The sequence below is a fragment of the Amphibalanus amphitrite genome, unplaced genomic scaffold, assembly GCF_019059575.1.
Source record: "Amphibalanus amphitrite isolate SeventyFive unplaced genomic scaffold, NRLGWU_Aamphi_draft 000812F_arrow, whole genome shotgun sequence".
Classification (NCBI taxonomy): domain Eukaryota; kingdom Metazoa; phylum Arthropoda; class Thecostraca; order Balanomorpha; family Balanidae; genus Amphibalanus; species Amphibalanus amphitrite.
Window position 1 is genome coordinate 64,217 of NW_024882306.1, and position 18,665 is coordinate 82,881.

The 18,665-nt window shown below is 50.4% G+C and overlaps 1 protein-coding gene across 1 annotated transcript; it reads left to right on the forward strand.

The window, feature by feature from the left end:
• The first annotated feature begins 16,257 nt into the window (after positions 1 to 16,257).
• On the forward strand, positions 16,258 to 18,009 carry LOC122366506 (major facilitator superfamily domain-containing protein 8-like). Its single transcript, XM_043338847.1, has one exon. The coding sequence runs from the start codon at positions 16,258 to 16,260 to the stop codon at positions 18,007 to 18,009; it is 1,752 nt and encodes a 583-aa protein (XP_043194782.1).
• Positions 18,010 to 18,665: the final 656 nt, after the last annotated feature.

Genomic DNA, 18,665 nt, shown 5'->3' on the forward strand with positions numbered 1-18,665 from the left:
GCATATCATTCGATTTGACCGATCACCAGGAACACAATGACACCATTTTTTAAGCTCTAGAGTCATTATGTGCCAAGTTATTGGCAAAAACGTCATTTGACCTCAGTTGGCCTCATTTGACCTGGCCCATGGATAAGTACACCAAACAAAGAAGCACCAAGTGACCTGCTGTAAACTCCGCGCCCCGTAGGGGGGGGGGCGAAACGGCCCCTCCCTGTCCTTTTCCGTCGATATCTCCTAAACGGCTGGAGATATCGCCACCAAGCTTTCAGGACCGCTCCGAGCATCAATTTTACACATGGTGACCAAAAATTTTTCCAGAGGCTATGATAGGTTGGCCACAAATGACGTCAGAATGACGTCATGTTCTGTCATTTTCGACCGAAAAAAGACCTTCGCGAGAAGACCTGTCAGGCCTACAGCTTTGAAGATACAGAAAAATGATCAAAACGTAAAAGGTGTAGAATTGACAGGGCTACAAAACTGCTATCTTGGATTTTTGAGATTTTTGAGTTTTGACCACCAAAAATCAAAAAAACATTTTTTGGGATATATTAGCCAAAAAAATCCAAAAAGTTTATTGAGTTTCGAGAAAACCGGAATATTTGTGATAGTACCTACCATCTTCTATCTACATACCAAATTTCAGATCGATAGCTCCTTTTTGGCCAACTGCAAAGGTCATAAAAATGGGCGGGTGGCTACCCACGACGCTCCTGTTGTTACCAGGTGGCTACCTGGGGGTGGGGTTTTATGAAATCGATTGTGGGTGCTCAACTTGCCGGTGCTCAACCTAGGGCACCCCCAAATCTTGGTTTCTCATCGGATTTAGGCCACTTACTTTTCGTCACAGCCTCATTAGATGATTTTTTTTAACCAAAAATAAAAATAAAATAAAAATAGTAGGCCACCTGGAATAGGCACCAAAACTACTTTTCAAATCGTAAAATAGGCTCTAGACTATATTCGATATCGTCTCCAAAAACGAAACCAAAGTCATCTATAAGTTCGATACCTGACCTTCATCCGCTCGTCTTAGGCAATGAATCTAAAATGTTCTGAGTAGACCGGAACTGGCAGCACAGGGCCTCTCAGGCCCGAGGGGCACCGTGCATCTAATGAGGGGACCCTTGTGGCCCCTGGCTACGCCACTGGTTGCGGCCATGTAGGTATATAATGGTCACACCGTCCCTATTCCCAAGCATAGGCGGCGGCCGATCCCTGGTCTGCGCAATATAACCGCCATCGTTAGACATAACACGGCCAATGCGGCATTGCTCTCTTGTGGTAGGAAGCAACAAATTTAGACAATTAATGTGTTCAGGCAGCATCTTGTGTAAAAGGTATTTGTAGGCTTCTGATGACATTTTTTCTCTGGCATTTCTTCAAAATGTTTATTGTGGGCGCTCAAGAGCTTTTGTGGGTGCCCAGTTTGACTTTGTGGGTGCTTGGGCACCCACAAAGAGATATAAAGCCCCACCCCTGCCTGGGCCTTTGTGTTATTGAACAGCTACTGAAGAAAAACTTGGTTCGTAAAACGGCTATTTTATTAATTTTTGCCCTCCAGAGACTAAACCTTGACGTGGGGTAAAAAAATGTGGACACATTACGGATCGAGCGTTAAAAGGATTATCGAAGGCGCTTTCCTGCAGCGCTGTAGCTCTACTCCCGAGTTATGCACCGGATTTTCGAAGAATGTTAAAATAGGCAACATTTTACCTTTGTTAACCTCTCATGACCTGACCTTTGACCTGACCTAAAGATGACCCAAATGTTTCGTCTAGCTTTTTGACGTTCTTTCGAATGCTACTCAACCCTCGTCCGTATGCTCCGTATGCTTATGTATTGCTTTGCCAGCCGCGAACGTATGGCGGGGGGGGGGACGGAGTCCGTCGAACCCCGCCTTGCCGTTTGGCCCCTGATCGAGCGAGAGCCTAGAGCTTCGCAGAATAAACGAGCGTGTTGCCCGTGACAAGAGGAAGTTGTTGACATACCTAATTTTAAGGTCATATGTCATTGGTTAACATTCCGGGTCATTACAATGACCCAAAAGTCGGTAAAGTCGGGACCGGTTAGAACGTTGTAGAGTGAGAATGCTATGTATGGGTATGTTTTTCGGGGTGCTGATCACGAATATCATGCAATGTTAGTTTTGATCACCAATGATGTCTTCATCCATTCAGGCCAGGTCAAGTCAGGTCAACCAATAGGGGTCCTGCCAGACATTCGCAGTAGGTGTTAACGGCCTCTGATAGCTTCGTAACATGTTACGAAGGCACCGAAACGACTTCGTAAATGTTGACATGCTTGCTAAATTCGAAATCGGCACCAAAAACAAGTTAAGAAACAAGTAAAACTCGCAAAAAATGAACCGATTACCGAGGTCATCAAAAGTCAATGACCTGACCTTCGGGTGACCTTGATAGCTGACACCCACCATAAAGCATGATACCAGTATCATATCACATCTTTGAACGCTTCAAACCACCAAAGGACTGCAAACGCGCGGCTAATGCGAGCCGGCATACGCCAAATCGCAATTCCGGCCAAACATGGTCTCAACAAATAGGTCACAGGGTCATTTGGGTCAGGATCATGAAATTTACAGGGTAGGTGTGGAACTAATTAACCCAACGAAAGTGTCGTCACGATTGGCCACTTTTTACGAGAGTTATTTGCGAAAAACCGAGGGGTCCTCGGCTGGCGCCGAGCACCGGTCCGGCGCGGGCTAGAAAGTCCTTTTGTATATTTTCCGTCAGCAGCGTTTTGGAGGGGACATAGAATCTAAATCTGTTTTGGTTCCTGGACAGCGTTAATTTGTTTCAAGTTCGCAGTCATCGACCGTATAATGTTCAGATGCGGATGATCATTTGGGGACGGATCACTCAGGGGACGGCCGTCCCCGTCTGTTCCGATGACAGCCGTGTTGGACGGACGGTCATTCCGATGACAGCCGTCCTGCTTTGGGCGGACGGTCATAGTGGACGCTATACCCGGCGCGGTGGGTAGGTCCCTAGCGTCCGCAGCGCTGGTCACATCTCGCTCTCCCCTTGGCACGGCGGGTGGGCCGGCGGGTGCGCGTCCCTGTCGCCTCGGAAGCGCCCGGGCCCCGGAATGTTGACTTTAGCCGGGCGAGGTGCCCTGACCGTTGGGCCTCCCTCCGGCGGCTCCGACGACAGTCATGGTTACTGGTAGGGGAGACGGATTTGAGGTGCTACTCCGCGCGGAACATGCGTTGGAAAGAAATTAGTTTCAATAAAATTGTGCAGAACTTGCCGTTAAAATGTAGGGAAACACATACTGCAAAATCATTATTATATTGCTAAAATAAGTTCTTAACATGGCATGGTAACTGTGGTCGGTATAGTTACATATATTAGGTCTAAGTTGAAGTGGCAGGCAGGTTCATTGTAATGAATACATTATGTCTCCTCACAATGAACTGACTTGTCTTAAACACTCACCTGGTTTCCTGGACAACAATGAGCATGAGTCTCACCTACCTGGAGCAAATCCAGATTCAGCAACCCGCATGTCACTAGCAGTCAAGTTATGTCGCTGTGTCTCAAATGTTCCGCGGCAAATATACACAATACCAAATAGAGTCAGGGAAGACGCTAAAGGATTAGACGCTGACCCTCGCCTCTGTCGTTTCACACCCTTCCAAACAGCTGACGCCAGACTGGCCTCAATCCGCCAATCAGGCGCTGGCTACCTCGCCGCCGGCGGCTCCCATAGGCCGCTCCCCCTTGGCTCTCCGTGGCTCCCTGGGTGGCTACCCCGTGGACGAGAAGTTGGGGTAATGTATTTCCCATCAAATTGATGAAATACTAGGACTTACTCCACAAGGAGATCGAATGGGTCGGAGCGCTTTCAATATGTATTATACATATCGTCGTCAGCGAATCAATAACGGGTCGAATCGAGTCGGGTATCGAAGAGAATATCGTATTTCCCATCTCTATTTCTCTGTTACTTGATCGACGATTACCACAAAAAGAGTAACGGAAAGAATGACAAATCCCTTTTTTAATGTTTTTTGGGATGCGAAGTTGTTTATAAATGCAAAAAATATAGACTCCAAATTTACCACAATTTGATCGTATGATAAACAGATTTGGTTTCGCATATCTAAGTCCAAGTACTTGTACTTTCTGGCTACCTAGATGTGTAAATGATCGTGGACGGGGAGTTGCCGAGCGTGCTACCCGGGACCGGCTCTATCTCAGGTAACACACGACATCATTAATCACCAAACTTGTTGACTTTGCACTTTTCTTTGGAAAATATGCCAAAAGTCATACTTGCATTTTTCACAGAGATATGCCATTGGGAAAACAATGTTTGTTCTATAATCTAGCAATATTTGTTGTTCTTTTCCTAAAATGGTTTTGCCTTGTTTGGTTACCTGGCTTTGCAGTGAGAGACCTGAATTGGCTACCCACGGGTGTGGACGAGTTGGCAACTTTTATGACCTCTGTGGCCAAGTTATAGCGAAAAAAACTGTTCAAAAATGATGACGTCAAATTTTCAAACTCAATTTTTGGCAATTCTAGACCTCGTAGAGCAGAACAAAGACCACCATTAGACTCCCCGTGACGAGCTGCATCGAATCGATACCCATTTTATGCAAAAATATCAGCTTTGAAATTTGACCTAATTTGACCTGACCTTGACATGACCTTCACCAAAATGTGACTCAGGCTGGCCCCAAAGGCTGCCTAACCCACATAATCACATTTGTCATGTAAAATGGACCATTACATGTATCACAATTCACACGACACTTTCATGTTGTGACCCCCGGTGACCTGACCTCGCTGTGACCTGACCTAGTATCAGTGACCTCAGATAGTAAAGTATGTGTTTGGCGAACAATGTACCATCGATGGTTTTTAATAAATTACCAATTTACTCGATTTCACAACACCTTTCTTGAAATGCCTGTGAACGGTGAAAATCCGACCTTAGACCTGACCTGTGACGTCATCGGTTTGACCTAGGTCAATGAAATTTTGTCACAAGGTAGTTCCCCGGTGGGGCTATCAAACACCGTTTGAATTTTGAAACTCAGCCGGTAAATTTCCGAGATCTTAGGGGGGGGGGCTGAAACGGCCCCTCCCCTACGGGTGGTAGGGTCTGCCGATAGCCCTACGGGGCGCGGGTTAAGTACTGTGGTTTTAAAGCACATAAGTGATAGAACGAAGCGGATATCTCCAGTATTTTCCGAATTTAGTATTTTCCCATAGGCTTAACATTACGACGTAATGACCTCTAACTGACCTCAGGTCAGTGACATAAAAAACCCGAAGGTTATGTTATACAACTCGATGAACTTAGCACATCCTGAAAGTTTGAAGGAAATCAGTTCAAAACTGTGAGTTGGACAGGTGCATAAAGAAAATTGAAATTTGACCATGACCTTGTACCGGTTTTTCTGACCTGGTGACCTGACCCAAGGTCACCCGGACCTGAAATTTTCAGTTCACATGTAGAAAGGTTGCCTTATAGGCTGTGCCAAATTTGGCTCTTCGAAAAACCTTAGGGGGGGGGGGGGGTTGCATCGACCCCCCCCCCCTGCCAGGGCGAGGGTTAAGGTCATTGCAGGTATTGAAAAAAGAAAACAAAAATGTTCAAAAATAGCCATCATAACTCTACTAAGTAGTGCGGTATATTCAGCTTGTCATTAAAATTTGATCAAATAAAGCTGCTTGAATACATGTCATAAAACGTGTCACAACTTCCTTCATCATATTTTTCAACACAATGCCCTACTTAACGCTCCTTCCCTCCCTCCCTCCCTCTCTCTCTCTCTCTCTCTCCTGCCCTCCCTCCCTCCCCCTCTCTCTCTCTCTCTCTCTGTCTTTCTGTCTCTCTCTCTCTCTCTCTCTCTCTCTCTCTCTCTCTCTCTCTCTCTCTCTCTCTCTCTCTCTCTCTCTCTCTCTCCCTCTCTATCTCTATCTCTATCTCTATCTCTATCTCTATCTCCCCTCCCTCCCTCTCCCTCCCTCTTCTCTCTCTCCCTCCCTCCCTCCCTCTCTCTCTTTCTCTCTCTCTCTCTCTCTCTCTCTCTCTCTCTCTCTCTCTCTCTCTCTCTCTCTCTCTCTCTCTCTCTCCCAATGGACGGCTCACCTGCACGCTGGGCACGGTGAACGTGGCCAGTCTCTGAGAGGTGAAGTGCACCTCCGAGTCGGTGTACAGCAGGCTGATGTTGGTGTATCCGTCCGCAGCCGGCGTCAGCTGTACCCCCAGCTGCACCACCGTCTCCAGCGGGTTCAGCACCGCGAACAGGAAGCCGCCGTCCGACGAGCGCAGCAGCACAGTCACGGCCACCGCGAACTCGCGCGGCAACCGCTCCGGCAGGAACAGACGGTACGGCCGCTGCCGGAGGGGGGGGGGGTATCATCAGCGGGGGGGGGGGGGAGGGGGGGAGCTGCTCGGGGAGGAACAGTCGGTACGGGCGCTGAGGAGGGGGGAGGGGGGTAACATCAGCAGGAGGGGGGGGGATGAGCCGCTCCGGCAGGAACAGACGGTACGGCCGCTGAGGAGGGGGGGGGGGGAGTACCATCAGCAGGGGTGGAGCCGCTCCAGCAGGAACAGACGGTACGGGCGCTGATGGGGGGGGGGGGCGGGTACCATCAGCGGGGCGGGGGTACCATCAGCGGGGGGTACCATCAGCAGGGGGAGGGCGACAGACGGTACGGCCGCTGACGAAGGCGGGGAGGGGGGAACGTCAGCAGTGGGACGGGGGGGGGGGGCGGTCACTATGAAACATTGATGTTTGTCATTTCCAAGCCGCTGAGCTCGAATGCGTGGTATGCCAACTGGAAAGGAGAAATTTTTCCAAAACGCTTTTTTGGGTTATCTAAAAGTCACATACAACAATAACCGATTTACTTTTATAAAGTGTACAAAATAACTTTAAAAAATAGCGCCTGGACGCTCACCTTGACTTCATGTTCCTTTTTGAAGCCGTACGCAGGAAACCCGTCCTCTCCCTCCACGAAGGCCAGGTTACTCTTCTCGGGAAACGGTACCGGGATGGCGTCCAGCAGGCTGATGATCTTGACTTTTCCTGTCGACAGACAGACGGCCAGCTGTCACACAGCGGCCGCTAACAGGACCACTTGTCACGCCGGACAGTCAGACGCAGTGTTGGAAAACACTCAGACGCAGCGCAATTGTCCGACAGCGCCCACCCGAGCACCCACGTCGACACACTAAAATAACGCAACTCATCACCACGGCCCGTCAAAGCTACAGCGCTTCCATAAACACGCTGAACAGCTTGTGACACGGCGGGTCGGGGCTCCCGACAGCCACTTGTTTGAGTTTGAGTTGGGCGCACGCGTCGAGACATGGACATTGGACGACCGAATGGCGCCTGCTCACAGTACCGGACACACGAGAGTAGACCTACCCGGCACACGTGTGTGAGACAGTCGGCTTCCGTCTGTGAATTGCCGGAGTCATTGCGCAGGTGTGTAATGGAATATGGCGGCTCTGTGTAACACAGCCCGTCTACTCCTACTACATGAATATATCTGGCACGATTGTCATTGAAAAGGCAGCAGCGAATGACGTTACCGTCGGTGCATTTGTGCACTGCTGGATTTGCATTTGAGCGGGTTTCTGAACAACTGGCCGTGGCTTTGGTCATCAGCCAGCATTGCGTTATATAAATAGATACCTATACGGCAATCCTGGCTGGGAGACTCGGGACAGCAAGAACGGTGATTTACGTCGTCGGTACGGGGAGCGGGCCTGCATCTGCCACAGCTGCCCAACGCAAATTGAATCGGCAGTATTTGCATATTGTCCCATTTTAACGTTGATTGGAAATGAGCAGAGTCGTACGGAGCCGACGTTATCTTTACTATGCTATGCGATGTATGACCAAATAAAACGTACTTCTGATGCAAACTTTTCAAAGATTCTGAAAACCAATGAATCCCTAAAAAGTAAAGCATAAACCAATTATTTTTCTTTCAGAAGCAACGCAAGTAGTGGATAAACATAATGTTTCAAAGCGTTTAAGTGCTAGACGAGATTAAATTTCATAAATTAATCATTCATTCATGAAAGAAAAAAATGAATTTTTTTCTTACAATGAAATTATTTACTACAGCAGGTATTCAGCAACTGTGGATCAGCAAGAAGAAACAAAAGTGTATCGCGAGTGAATAAAATATTATGTCTCGACAAATTTGACAGGGCTATCGAACGCCGTTTGAATTTTCCGGATCCGTCCAGTAGTTTCGGAGATACGGGGGGGCAAAAAGTGCCCCCCCCCCCACCGCGCGGAAGGTGGCTGGTAGGCCCACCGCCTGCCGGGTCTGGGTTCTGGGTTCACTTTTTCGAGGGACCCTCCCACCTTAACATTAGATTTGAGTTGAGATAGCCAAAATGGGGTCCCTGGCTCACAATTACCGGTTTCGGCACTCACAACATCGAGAAATGCCTTAAATCGGAAATATTGAATTTCAAAATTGCAGCATTTTGATTCAGAGGGGCTAATGCATAGGAATACCCCTCTGAATGTGTGACGTCAACGCAGATATCTAACGATTTTTAAATGTTTGACTTAAACGTTTTGTAGCACGCGGTGGTATATGCTGCTTTGCGCGCAACAAGTGCCGCACTTTCAGCTGCCAAACTATCTATCTTACTATTTGAGGAGGGTGCGTCTGTCCGTTACCGAGGTCCCGACTTGGTGGTGCTTTGCGTGGACTACAGGCCAGACCGTTGCACCTAGCCCGGTGAAATTTGCACAACTTATAGATCAAGGATGCGCGACGTGCCTTTGAGGGGTCTCAGCTCGATCGGATTGATAGGGAGCGCGTGGCGCGTGCTCAAAAAGTGCAAATTCGCGTCATAGACTTTGCATGTATAAATCGGCTTGCGAAATGGGGCGAAAACGGCTAATTTTGGCCGACACAGGTCCAATCCCCGTGCAATATCTCGGTGACCAGGGGTCCGACCGGCATGGGGAAAACAGCATCGTGTAGATAATTGAACGGGCTATCGAATGGTATGCGAAGCAGTGGATGGCACGCGCCACGTGCACCGGGGAGGGCACTTTTGTTGAAAAACTGCGGTTTTTGACGAATTTTGGAATTGATTTTATTTTTAGGTGACCGTCAGACGGAACGAGTTGAAACAACGCCTATTGGCAAGAGAAGTGTACCGCCTCTCATGGGAAAATTGTGAAAAGCTGATTGATCCAATTCAAGGTGGTACGAATCACGGGAGAAAATGGTGTTTGTCAATTTTGTGCCACTTTGTTTATCAAACTGGTTTTACTCCATAATCTGATATCTTTGGCAGTTAAAAATGGCACCGTTGGAAAGAACATTCAATTTTGTCCAAGATACACTCTTCATTTTTACATTATAAGCAACAGTATTCTTAAAAATGTAAATGTTCCAAACCATTACATTGTCATTTTTAGCGAAATTCATCGATGGCCCTCAAAAGACTTCACGCCAGTTTTCGAATCATTCTTAGGTAGAACGCATGATAATACGACACGGGCACCTCGACGCGATGTATCTTTTTTGTTTTGGCCGTCAAAAAGCAATCGAACAAAATGGATACCAACCAAATAGACACAGACCACCCAATACCCACGGGTAAAAAATAACCCTTCTTCGCGTTGCGGAGCACGCGGGTAACCCTAGTTGCTTCCAAATAAAGTCGCTAGGAACAGCGGAGATCCCAAAAAGTAAACAAAAGTAAAAGTCTAATATCTTGAAAACCGGTGAATATTTTTCTATGAAATTTGGCAGATATTCGTTTTCGCTCTTTCTGAACCGAGCAACATCACTTTCATGCCAATTCATAAACTTTTTTGAAGGTGGGAGGGTCCCTTTAAGGACTCAGACCAAAATGACCTTTAACCTGTGACCTATTTCTCGAGACCATGTTTGGCCAGAATCGCGATTTGGTGAATGTCGCTCGCATTAGCCGCGCGTTTGCAGTCTTTTTGCGATTTCAAGCGTTCAAACATGTGATATGACGTTGGTCCCATGCGTTATGGTGGGTGTCAAGGTCACCTGAAGATCAGGTCAGGTCATTGACCTTTGATGATCTGGGTTCACTTTTTCGAGTTTTACATGTTTCTTGACTACTTTTTTAGCTGATTTCGAATTTAGAAACCATCTGAACATTTACGAAATAGTTTTGGTGCCTTCGTAGCATGTAACAAAGCTGTCAGAGGCGGTTGACATGTACAGCCCTCTGCAAACTGCGTGGTAGGTATTCTTTTTTTCGACAAAACCGAGAACAACGCGAATACCATGCTATCGGTTACTCAAAAATCGTAACAGCAAGACGCGCGAGACTCCGCACCTTAGATTGGCATTATCATCGTGTTCATTTTCCATCAAGTTTGGCAACAAAACCCAAAAGTTTATATTTGCCCCCAAAACAAACTTTTGCATTTTGCTGTCACACAAGGCGTATACTTTGTTAAGTGATAAACCCATTCGAAGGAGTAGAGCATGGCGCATCTATTTGCAGGGAGTTCCGACCGACTGATAGCATAGCCTTTGAGCTATTATCGGTTTTGTCGAAAAAGGAATACCTACCACGCAGTCTGCTGAGGGCTGTAGGGGAGAGTGGGGAAAGATGCCCAGGGTTTTGCTATGTCATATATTATTCGAAAATGACGATGGGAAAGCAAAAACTTGGAGTTTGAACGGAAGCCTACATCATTTTTCTCCAAAAATATCACACTTTCGTGCCTGAAACATTATAACTTTTTTTGCTATCAAGCATTTTCCTGAAGAAGTGAAAGGGGGCATCTTACCCCACAGGGTGGAAAAGACGCCCCCTGACGTTGGGAAAGATGCCCCCTGCACTATAAGTGACATAAATGGGCACGTGAATCGCCTGAACGAATCAGTAGTCCCTTCGAGCCTGCAGTAGACACCAAACGTCATCATAAGGGCCCTCAAAAGTAGTCGTAAGGGGCTTCAGAGGTCATCGTTAGGGCCATCATAGTCCAGCGCGGTCAAACAAGCCTCCGTGGTGGCGTTCAGAGACCACTGCGGGGCTCTTATAGGTCTTCATGATGCTTGAGGGCCCTCGAGCCCATCGTGGGGACCTCCGATGCCAGCGCGGCCCGTGGGGCCAACGTGGGAGCCCTCAAAGGATGTCGTGAGGGGCCCTGGAGCCAATAATGGGGCCCACAGAGGCCGTCGTGAGGGCTCTCAGAGTCAGATGCCGCCCAAAAAGTCGCTATGTGGGCCGAGAGACCGGCATGGGGAGCACCCGACCGTACTGGACTCTCAATAGTCCCAGATCGGCTTTTGCCTACATCAAAAGTATGTAGGGGAAGTTGGGGGAACGCCGAATACTTTTTTTCTGACGCCCGTAGCACGCAAGGTAGACAACATAAGCTATTCTTGTTGGCGTCATTCGAGAGGCCAGTCTTTTGCCTTTCAAACATACCAGGCGGCGCGCATTTGATGAATTCACATACCATTAAGCGCACAAACTAAAAATATCAAAGAAGTGACTTTTTCGGCGTTGCCCCGGACTGCGGGGAAAGCCGAAAATGGGAGAAATGATCTACGGGGAATGCCGACATTGATGTTTTGCCACTTTATCTCAAACTTTATCCAGAATTTATCAAAGCTGGCACGCGTTTTAAGAGCTTGAGGACGCTTGGTGCACACTGGAAGTTATAATTGTGTGATATAATAAGAAAATGCCAGGTAAATAATTCCTTATAGGTAACAGGCCGTTGTGTCAGTTGAAAGTGTAATTTGTGTGACTAAAAATTCGCGTTGCTATTCTACAGTGGCCGCAAAAGAAATCTTGACAAAGGTCAAATACAATGCAATTGCAATTAGTGAACCTGCTCGTATATCTCTCGCACCAGAGGTACTAGAATAGCAGCAGTAAGGTCCACGTAGCGTGCTTTAACGTGCGTAATTGCACGTTTTCGGCATTACCCAGCCAGCCATACTTTCATTTGCAGGCCCATAACTTTTCAACGTGCCGTATACATTTCAAATAGGCAGCACACTTATGCAAAGACATGCTGAAGATTACTTGACCGAATTGGCCAGACAAACGGTAGCATAATGAGTAAGAAATGCAGCTTCAAAAGCGCATGTAGTACAAGGAACGCGTACCTTGAAAACGCTCTTGGCGCCCTCACAGCCGAAGTATTCCGAATGACGACTCGTAACAAACATGCGATAATTGTAGTCACTTAAGCTTCAGAGCATCACTGACAGGTGGCATCCATGTCTTACGGTTTTCGAAATATCTCGAATTTCGGCTTTGCCCCAACTCCGGCATTGCCCCAACTTCCCCTAATAAATGATTTGACGGGCTGTTTGAAGGACAGCCTACGGATTTAGGGGGGCGTCTTTCCCCATCAGGACAGGGGGCATCTTACCCCAAGGTACCGAAGTAACATTAAATCAGTACAATCTGTTAGCCATAAAACTACACCCTGAAACAAACTGTTTGGGACACAGTACACGGATGCTAATGTATCACGACTATAGCAAGGGACGCAAAAATTATTTACCTTCTTTGATATTTACAATGTTTTGACACCAAAATATTTTTTGAAAGCAGCAAATAAAAAACATGCAATCATCAGCCAGCCGTTGCCCAACTGAGCTTCGCAATTTTTTGTGCAGTTAACAAGGAAGGCTTCCGCTTTACGCTAAGAACATTAATTTCCAGGTCCGATTCTTTGTTTCGCCGCTAGAGGGGGTGGGGCGTCTTTCCCACCCTGGGCATCTTACCCCACTCTCCCCTACTATGAATACCCGGCAAGACGCCTATTGGTTGACCTGACCTGACCTGACCCGACCTTACCTAAAGGCATGAAGACATCTTAACTGTGATAAAAAACATGATACTCGTGATCAGTACACCGAAAAACCCCATGGCAACCTCACTTTACGATGTTCTAACAGTTCACGATTTTCGCGGCTTTTGGGTCATTGACCTGACCTGGAATGTCAACCAATGACCTAAAACCTTAAAATTGTATATCACCGTCTTTATCTCGTCATGGGCAACACGCTCGCTTTTTCCGTGAAGCTCTAGCTCGATCAGGGACCAAACGTCTAAGGGGTCCAACGACCCCCCATACGTTCGAGACTGGCAAAACACCCATACGGGCGAGGTTTAAGTGCCATGTCTATTGTTCTAACCTATGATTTGATATGGCATATCATGTGTGACATGGGCCAGCAATTTGACAGCGGCACCTTGATGACCTCCTCCCCGGCCGCGTGCGATGTAACAACCCTGCACAATGCCACAGGCTCGATGGGGGCTGTCACAGCTCGACCCGTATATCTTGTCCGATCAAGCCCTTCCAAAGGTGCGGCCGTGCCTGGATCATGCGGTAGCACCACGTCACCGTCTGCTCGATTGTATTGTGTTGTCCTGTCTGTCCGTGGGTGGATGTCGGGCCGGCAACTGATCAGACAGTGGTCGAAGCGTGTTCGGCGGTGTCGGTCGGGCGCAGACGTGGCTCAGGATGACATCACGAGGATCACGGTGTGGCACGTCACCCCTAACCAGCTCACGTCACACGGCGTCGCCGCACGTCAGCCTCTGTTTGGCTCACATCACGCCGCGGCACGTCACCTCTGGATGCCTCACGTCACGCCACGGCACGTCACCTCTGGATGCCCCACGTCAAGGCGCGGCACGTCACCCTCTGTTTGGCTCACATCACGCCACTGCACGTCACCCTCTGTTTGGCTCACATCACGCCGCGGCACGTCACCTCAGGATGCCCCCGTCAAGGCGCGGTGCGTCACCGTCTGACCGGCTCGCGTGATGCGCTGGACGTCACCCCGTGACATGGTAGTGCGATGTGGCCTCCCACGCACCCCACGCGCTGATGTCACATCAAACTGGGCGCAGCATCCGAGTACGCAGTACCTGGACCGCGAGGCACCGTCCCGAGCGGCCGCAATCGGTGCACTCTGGTGTGACATAGTTTCCGGCTAACTGCTGCAGAACCGACCCTATCAGTGGCCCCCGGGGAACTGGGCTGCCCCCCGACAGCTTCTGTAGCCGCCGAGATGCAATTGATGAAGTCATCACTGAACGCGGGCGGGCAGAGCCGAGCCCTGAGGGCATTTTTCACCGGCTCTTGGAGCCCGAGGCAGCTCGTAAATCATATTTTAATTTCCTGTCGGTCCGACTGAGGTTCGCGCCACCCCCAGATCGGCCTGGGGGGGGGGGGGCCCATAGGCGGGGGCGTTCGATACTGGGCCAAATACAGAACCTGAACCTGACTTGTAGTGCTCTGCTGTCTGGAACTCCGGCGCTCTGCAGTTTCTCGGCACTCGCCGCGGTTTGGTGTCTCTGGGGCTCGACTAAGACATTTAACAACATAAATATTCTAAGCGCTTATACATTTTGCCTGTGGAAAAGATATTAAAAAAAACTTATCAAAACAGCATCGATTCCAGAGGCCCCCAGAAGAGTTAAGGTGGTCCCGAATGTTTCCGAAAATCGCAATCCTGGAAGTTTAATTACTTAACACTTCAAAACACAGATGTGGCAATGCACAAAAATATTCACTAAGAACTATAAATGCAAGATTGCATTGAAGATAATGGAAAAACATTTTATATCCTGAAAGATTTCTGACGAGTGAGCAAAAGACCAAATGTTCTGATTATGTTGAGACAGCACCTCTTTTTAATGCACTTTCAGTCCCACCTAAGGAGTAATTTCACTTGTAAGAGGAGTGCGGCAGTGAGAGTCTCACTATGCTCGGCCATGATTCCGGGAACTGCCCGAGGGCTCTGCACAGTCGCGACCGGCGCCGGTTTCGGCACCAGACTCGACCAATATCCCCGCGGGCGGCGGCGGCCGACCGACCAAAACCAATATCCGCTCCCGGGAGGGCCGTCTCGGAACAGAATGTGCCCCCGATCGGCGCCAAGGGTGCTGGTAATGTCAGGGTCATGGTATAAAGTTGAACGCCAAAACCTGAATCGAATATATGATTATTGATTTCGATTGTGCTCGACCTTGTCCAGTTGTATATCTAAATTGAATATGCAGTTGCAATATCATTTTCATTATTGTTTGTCACATCTAATCTGCTTTTGATTCCATGGTATCTGAGTGAACACAAAACCCATAATTGGTAACTCTTGTTTCGAAATGTTTTTCCTTTGAAGTACTTTTACCGCTTACGCCTGGCATATGGCATATACGCCGGTACTAAGAATACTGCCACTTAGGGATCAGTTCAAGACTGATGTAGACTTTACGAAAGGTAGTGTATCTCAGGGAGTTTCAGCTTAAACACAGTAAAGACAGTTCGGCTTCCGTAAGCATGATCTGGCCATTTACATTTGGACTTTGTCCAAATGTAATTACAGCTGAGGGTCAGCCTCCCGAGTCATCAAACCAACGTGACACAGGTGGTCGCATGATTGGAGGACCGGGGCGCTGGACATAGGGATCGGTCCGGCCAATTGGCGGCATTGCAGATAGAATCCGCTGTATAATTAATCAGAACGGATTGGGGAGATGGATGAGAAAGGAAGCAATAGTAGAAGCTTGAGCAGTAAAGGCCTGTGTATTGTTTTGTGCTGTGAGAACGGATGTGGCATGAGACAACAACATTACGAAGTCATTACTGTTGTGCTAGTAATCTTAGCACAGTGAAGAAATAATGACGGAATCCACACAGTTAGTAATGCCAAGATCCACTCGGAATCGCTCGTGCAAAAATACCATGAATCATCAGCCATATCGTCCGCTCCAACACTCCAAGACGCCGTGTGCCAACGTAACTAGTTTTCCCACAAACACTTTGAGGAACCGCTAGCTCTGCCAAACACACCACTGCCAGTGCGGACTAGCCTTTCAGACCGTCTAATGGAACTAATGACGTCACTCGGTCCACTGATGACGTCATCAGTCCGATGGCCATCCGTCACAGTCGGCACAGGTGTGGCGCGTGTGCTCAGAGCGGCGCTAATGACCGCCCTAATGGGGCCGACTAAGTGGCGGACGGTGTCGCGTCGGCAGCCGCCGGTCCGACAGTCCGTGTCCCGGCCGCGTCCGGCCAGCCAACAGTGGATCGGGGTGACAGAGACGACCCCAGTGGCTTCAAGGGCTTGGAGGAGAACGACATCTCTACACCCTTGCCGTGGGTTGAAACTCGACCTCTTTCGGTCATAGGCTGCAGTGCAGCAGCCGCTCGAGACAATGGCGGCTGGCGGGAGCGCCGTCTGACGGTCGGGGATGCACACGCTGCTCGCCTCCCTCGGCAGGATGAAGTGGACCCGCTCCAAGGAGCTGAGCGCCCCAGAGCGCAGCGGCATCCCCATCACCTTCCCGACCAGCCACCTGGAGTCCTGGCAGCAGCGCGGCCGGCGCCGGCGCTACCTTCGCCTCCTGATGGCCAAGAGCGCGCTCTTCTTCCTCATCAACTCGGTGACGCTGCCGCAGACGTGGCCCTACCTGCAGTCGGCGCAGCCGGGCGCGCGCAAGACGGCCGCGGCGCTGATCGTCTCTGCCACGCCGCTGGTGCGGGCCTTCAGCGCCCCACTGGCCGGCTGGATGACCCGGCGCGTGTCATTCCGCTGGGTGGCACTGGTCTGTGACCTGCTGACCTGCGCCGGAGGTCTGCTCTGGAGCGCCGCCTACTCCGCCCCGCTGCCGGCTGCCTGGTGGCTGCTGGCGGCTCGCGCCGTGATGGGACTCTGCGGGGGACAGCTGGAGCTGCTGATGACCTACGTGGCACACGGAACCTCCTCAGAGGAGAGAGTCCTGGCCACGGCGCAGGCCGGCGGCACGATCGGCATCGGCACTCTGCTGGGCCCCGGTGTCGTGGCGCTGATGTCGTACATCGGCACCGAGGGGCTCAGCGCTGCCGGCATGCGCTTCAACCAGTTCACTGTGAGCTCGCTGTTCCTCACGGCGCTCTTCACCGCGGTGACCGTGGCGTCCTGCTGTCTCTTCACAGACTCCGACATAGCTGCCGAGGAGAGTCGCATGCTGGCGCTCTCTCACCAGCGCTATCGAGCCCAGTGGTTCGGCCTGTTCGTCTGCCTGCTCGCCTCCGCGCACAGTTTCGGCGCGATGAGGCTGCACGAGTCGCTCCTCGTACCGATGATGATGGAGCTTTACGGATGGGAGGAGACACGCGCCCTGCGGGACGCCGGTCTGGTGCTCCTCCTGGCCAGTGTCGTGGCCATGGCCATCAACAGCCTCTCGGCACGCGCGTCTCAGAAGCACGGCGAGCGTCCCGTGCTGATCGGCGCCCTACTGGGGGCTCTGATCAGCAGTGTGCTGGGGCTGCCGCTCGAGGAGCTGGCCCTCTCGCAGCGCGCGCCCGGCGCCGGCCGGCGCAGCCTCACGCTCTGGCCGGAGCTGCTCTCGGCGAGCGGTAACTCCTCGGCGCGCTGTCCCGGCTACCAGAGCTGGTGTCCGTCGGCGGCGAGGCTGCCGTTCAGCCAGCTGGTGGCCTGCGTCATCCTGACGGCGGCCAGCGCGGCGGTGCTGTTCACCAGCGCGGGTGCCACCTTCTCGCGCCTGCTGCCCGCCTCCGGCCAGGGCCCCTACTGGGGTCTGATGGGCGCCTGTGCCAACGTCGGCCGGTCGGTGTACCCCGTGGCCTTCACGGCCGTGTACTCGCAGCTAGGGCCGCAGATGACCTACCTGGGCCTGACGGGCGTGGTGTCCGTGCTGCTGCTAATGGCGGCGCTCTCCTACAACCAGCTGGTGCCCCCTGTCGTACCACCAGTCACCCACGACAACAATAACTGCGACCCCAGCGTGCAGTGGTACAAACAGGTCTACAGCCAGACCCTGTCGACCATCATGGAGGACCTGGCGAGTGACCTGAAGCAGGCAGAAGGCGCCCAGCGGAGGCGGGGCGAGCTCTCGGAGATCCTCGGCCACGGTCTGACCAACCTCGGCAAAACTGCGCGCGGCGGCGGCCGCGAAGGCCAGGACGATACGGCCGAGAAAACGGCGGTGACCGTACAGTGAGGGACGTTTATTGTGGTCAGTGCAGTGGCCATTTTCGCGGCTATGTGATTAAATCCTCTTATCCGAATGGAAGGCGGTTATTGTGTAGTCTTTTCCTAGCTGGAGTTTCATGGAAGGCTTGGTAGGCGATAGGTGGGACTGTGGTATCCAGATAGTCTTGTCGCTGTGCTAAGCATTGCAGAACGATTACGATGGAGGCAAATGACTGTCGAAAAGGAAATACATGACGCATTTGTGTAGCATGCCCTTCACTCTTCAATTAGGTTCAACGCCTTCCCGAGCATATATCAAATCGCGCTATTTCTCATTTTCTAAATAATGGTAAGTGCAATCCATTTTTTTACGGGGATATTGTGTGCTTGCAACGATGAATGTATACTTGACTGTTTTTTGAAATTATAGTTTTCATATGTTACCCCGATAAGCACCTGTTGTATACAACAGGCGCTCCACGGGGTAAAATATGAAAAGTAAGTGAGTCAGGTAGCCAAGTCATTCAGTGTTCCGCCACAAGCCGGTGGCGAGTGAGCCAGGACACGTGGGCGGCTCCACAAGGCTCCACACTCCACAGAGCTCTAACTCGGAGCGCTAATTACGGGCGCCACATGTAGCGGCGGCAGCCAGTAGCACGTGCAGCCATTCGGCTCTGCTAGCTG

Bases quoted from the DNA above. Each gene is read 5' to 3' on its own strand.
- LOC122366506 (XM_043338847.1), top strand. From the start codon at position 16,258: ATGCACACGCTGCTCGCCTCCCTCGGCAGGATGAAGTGGACCCGCTCC.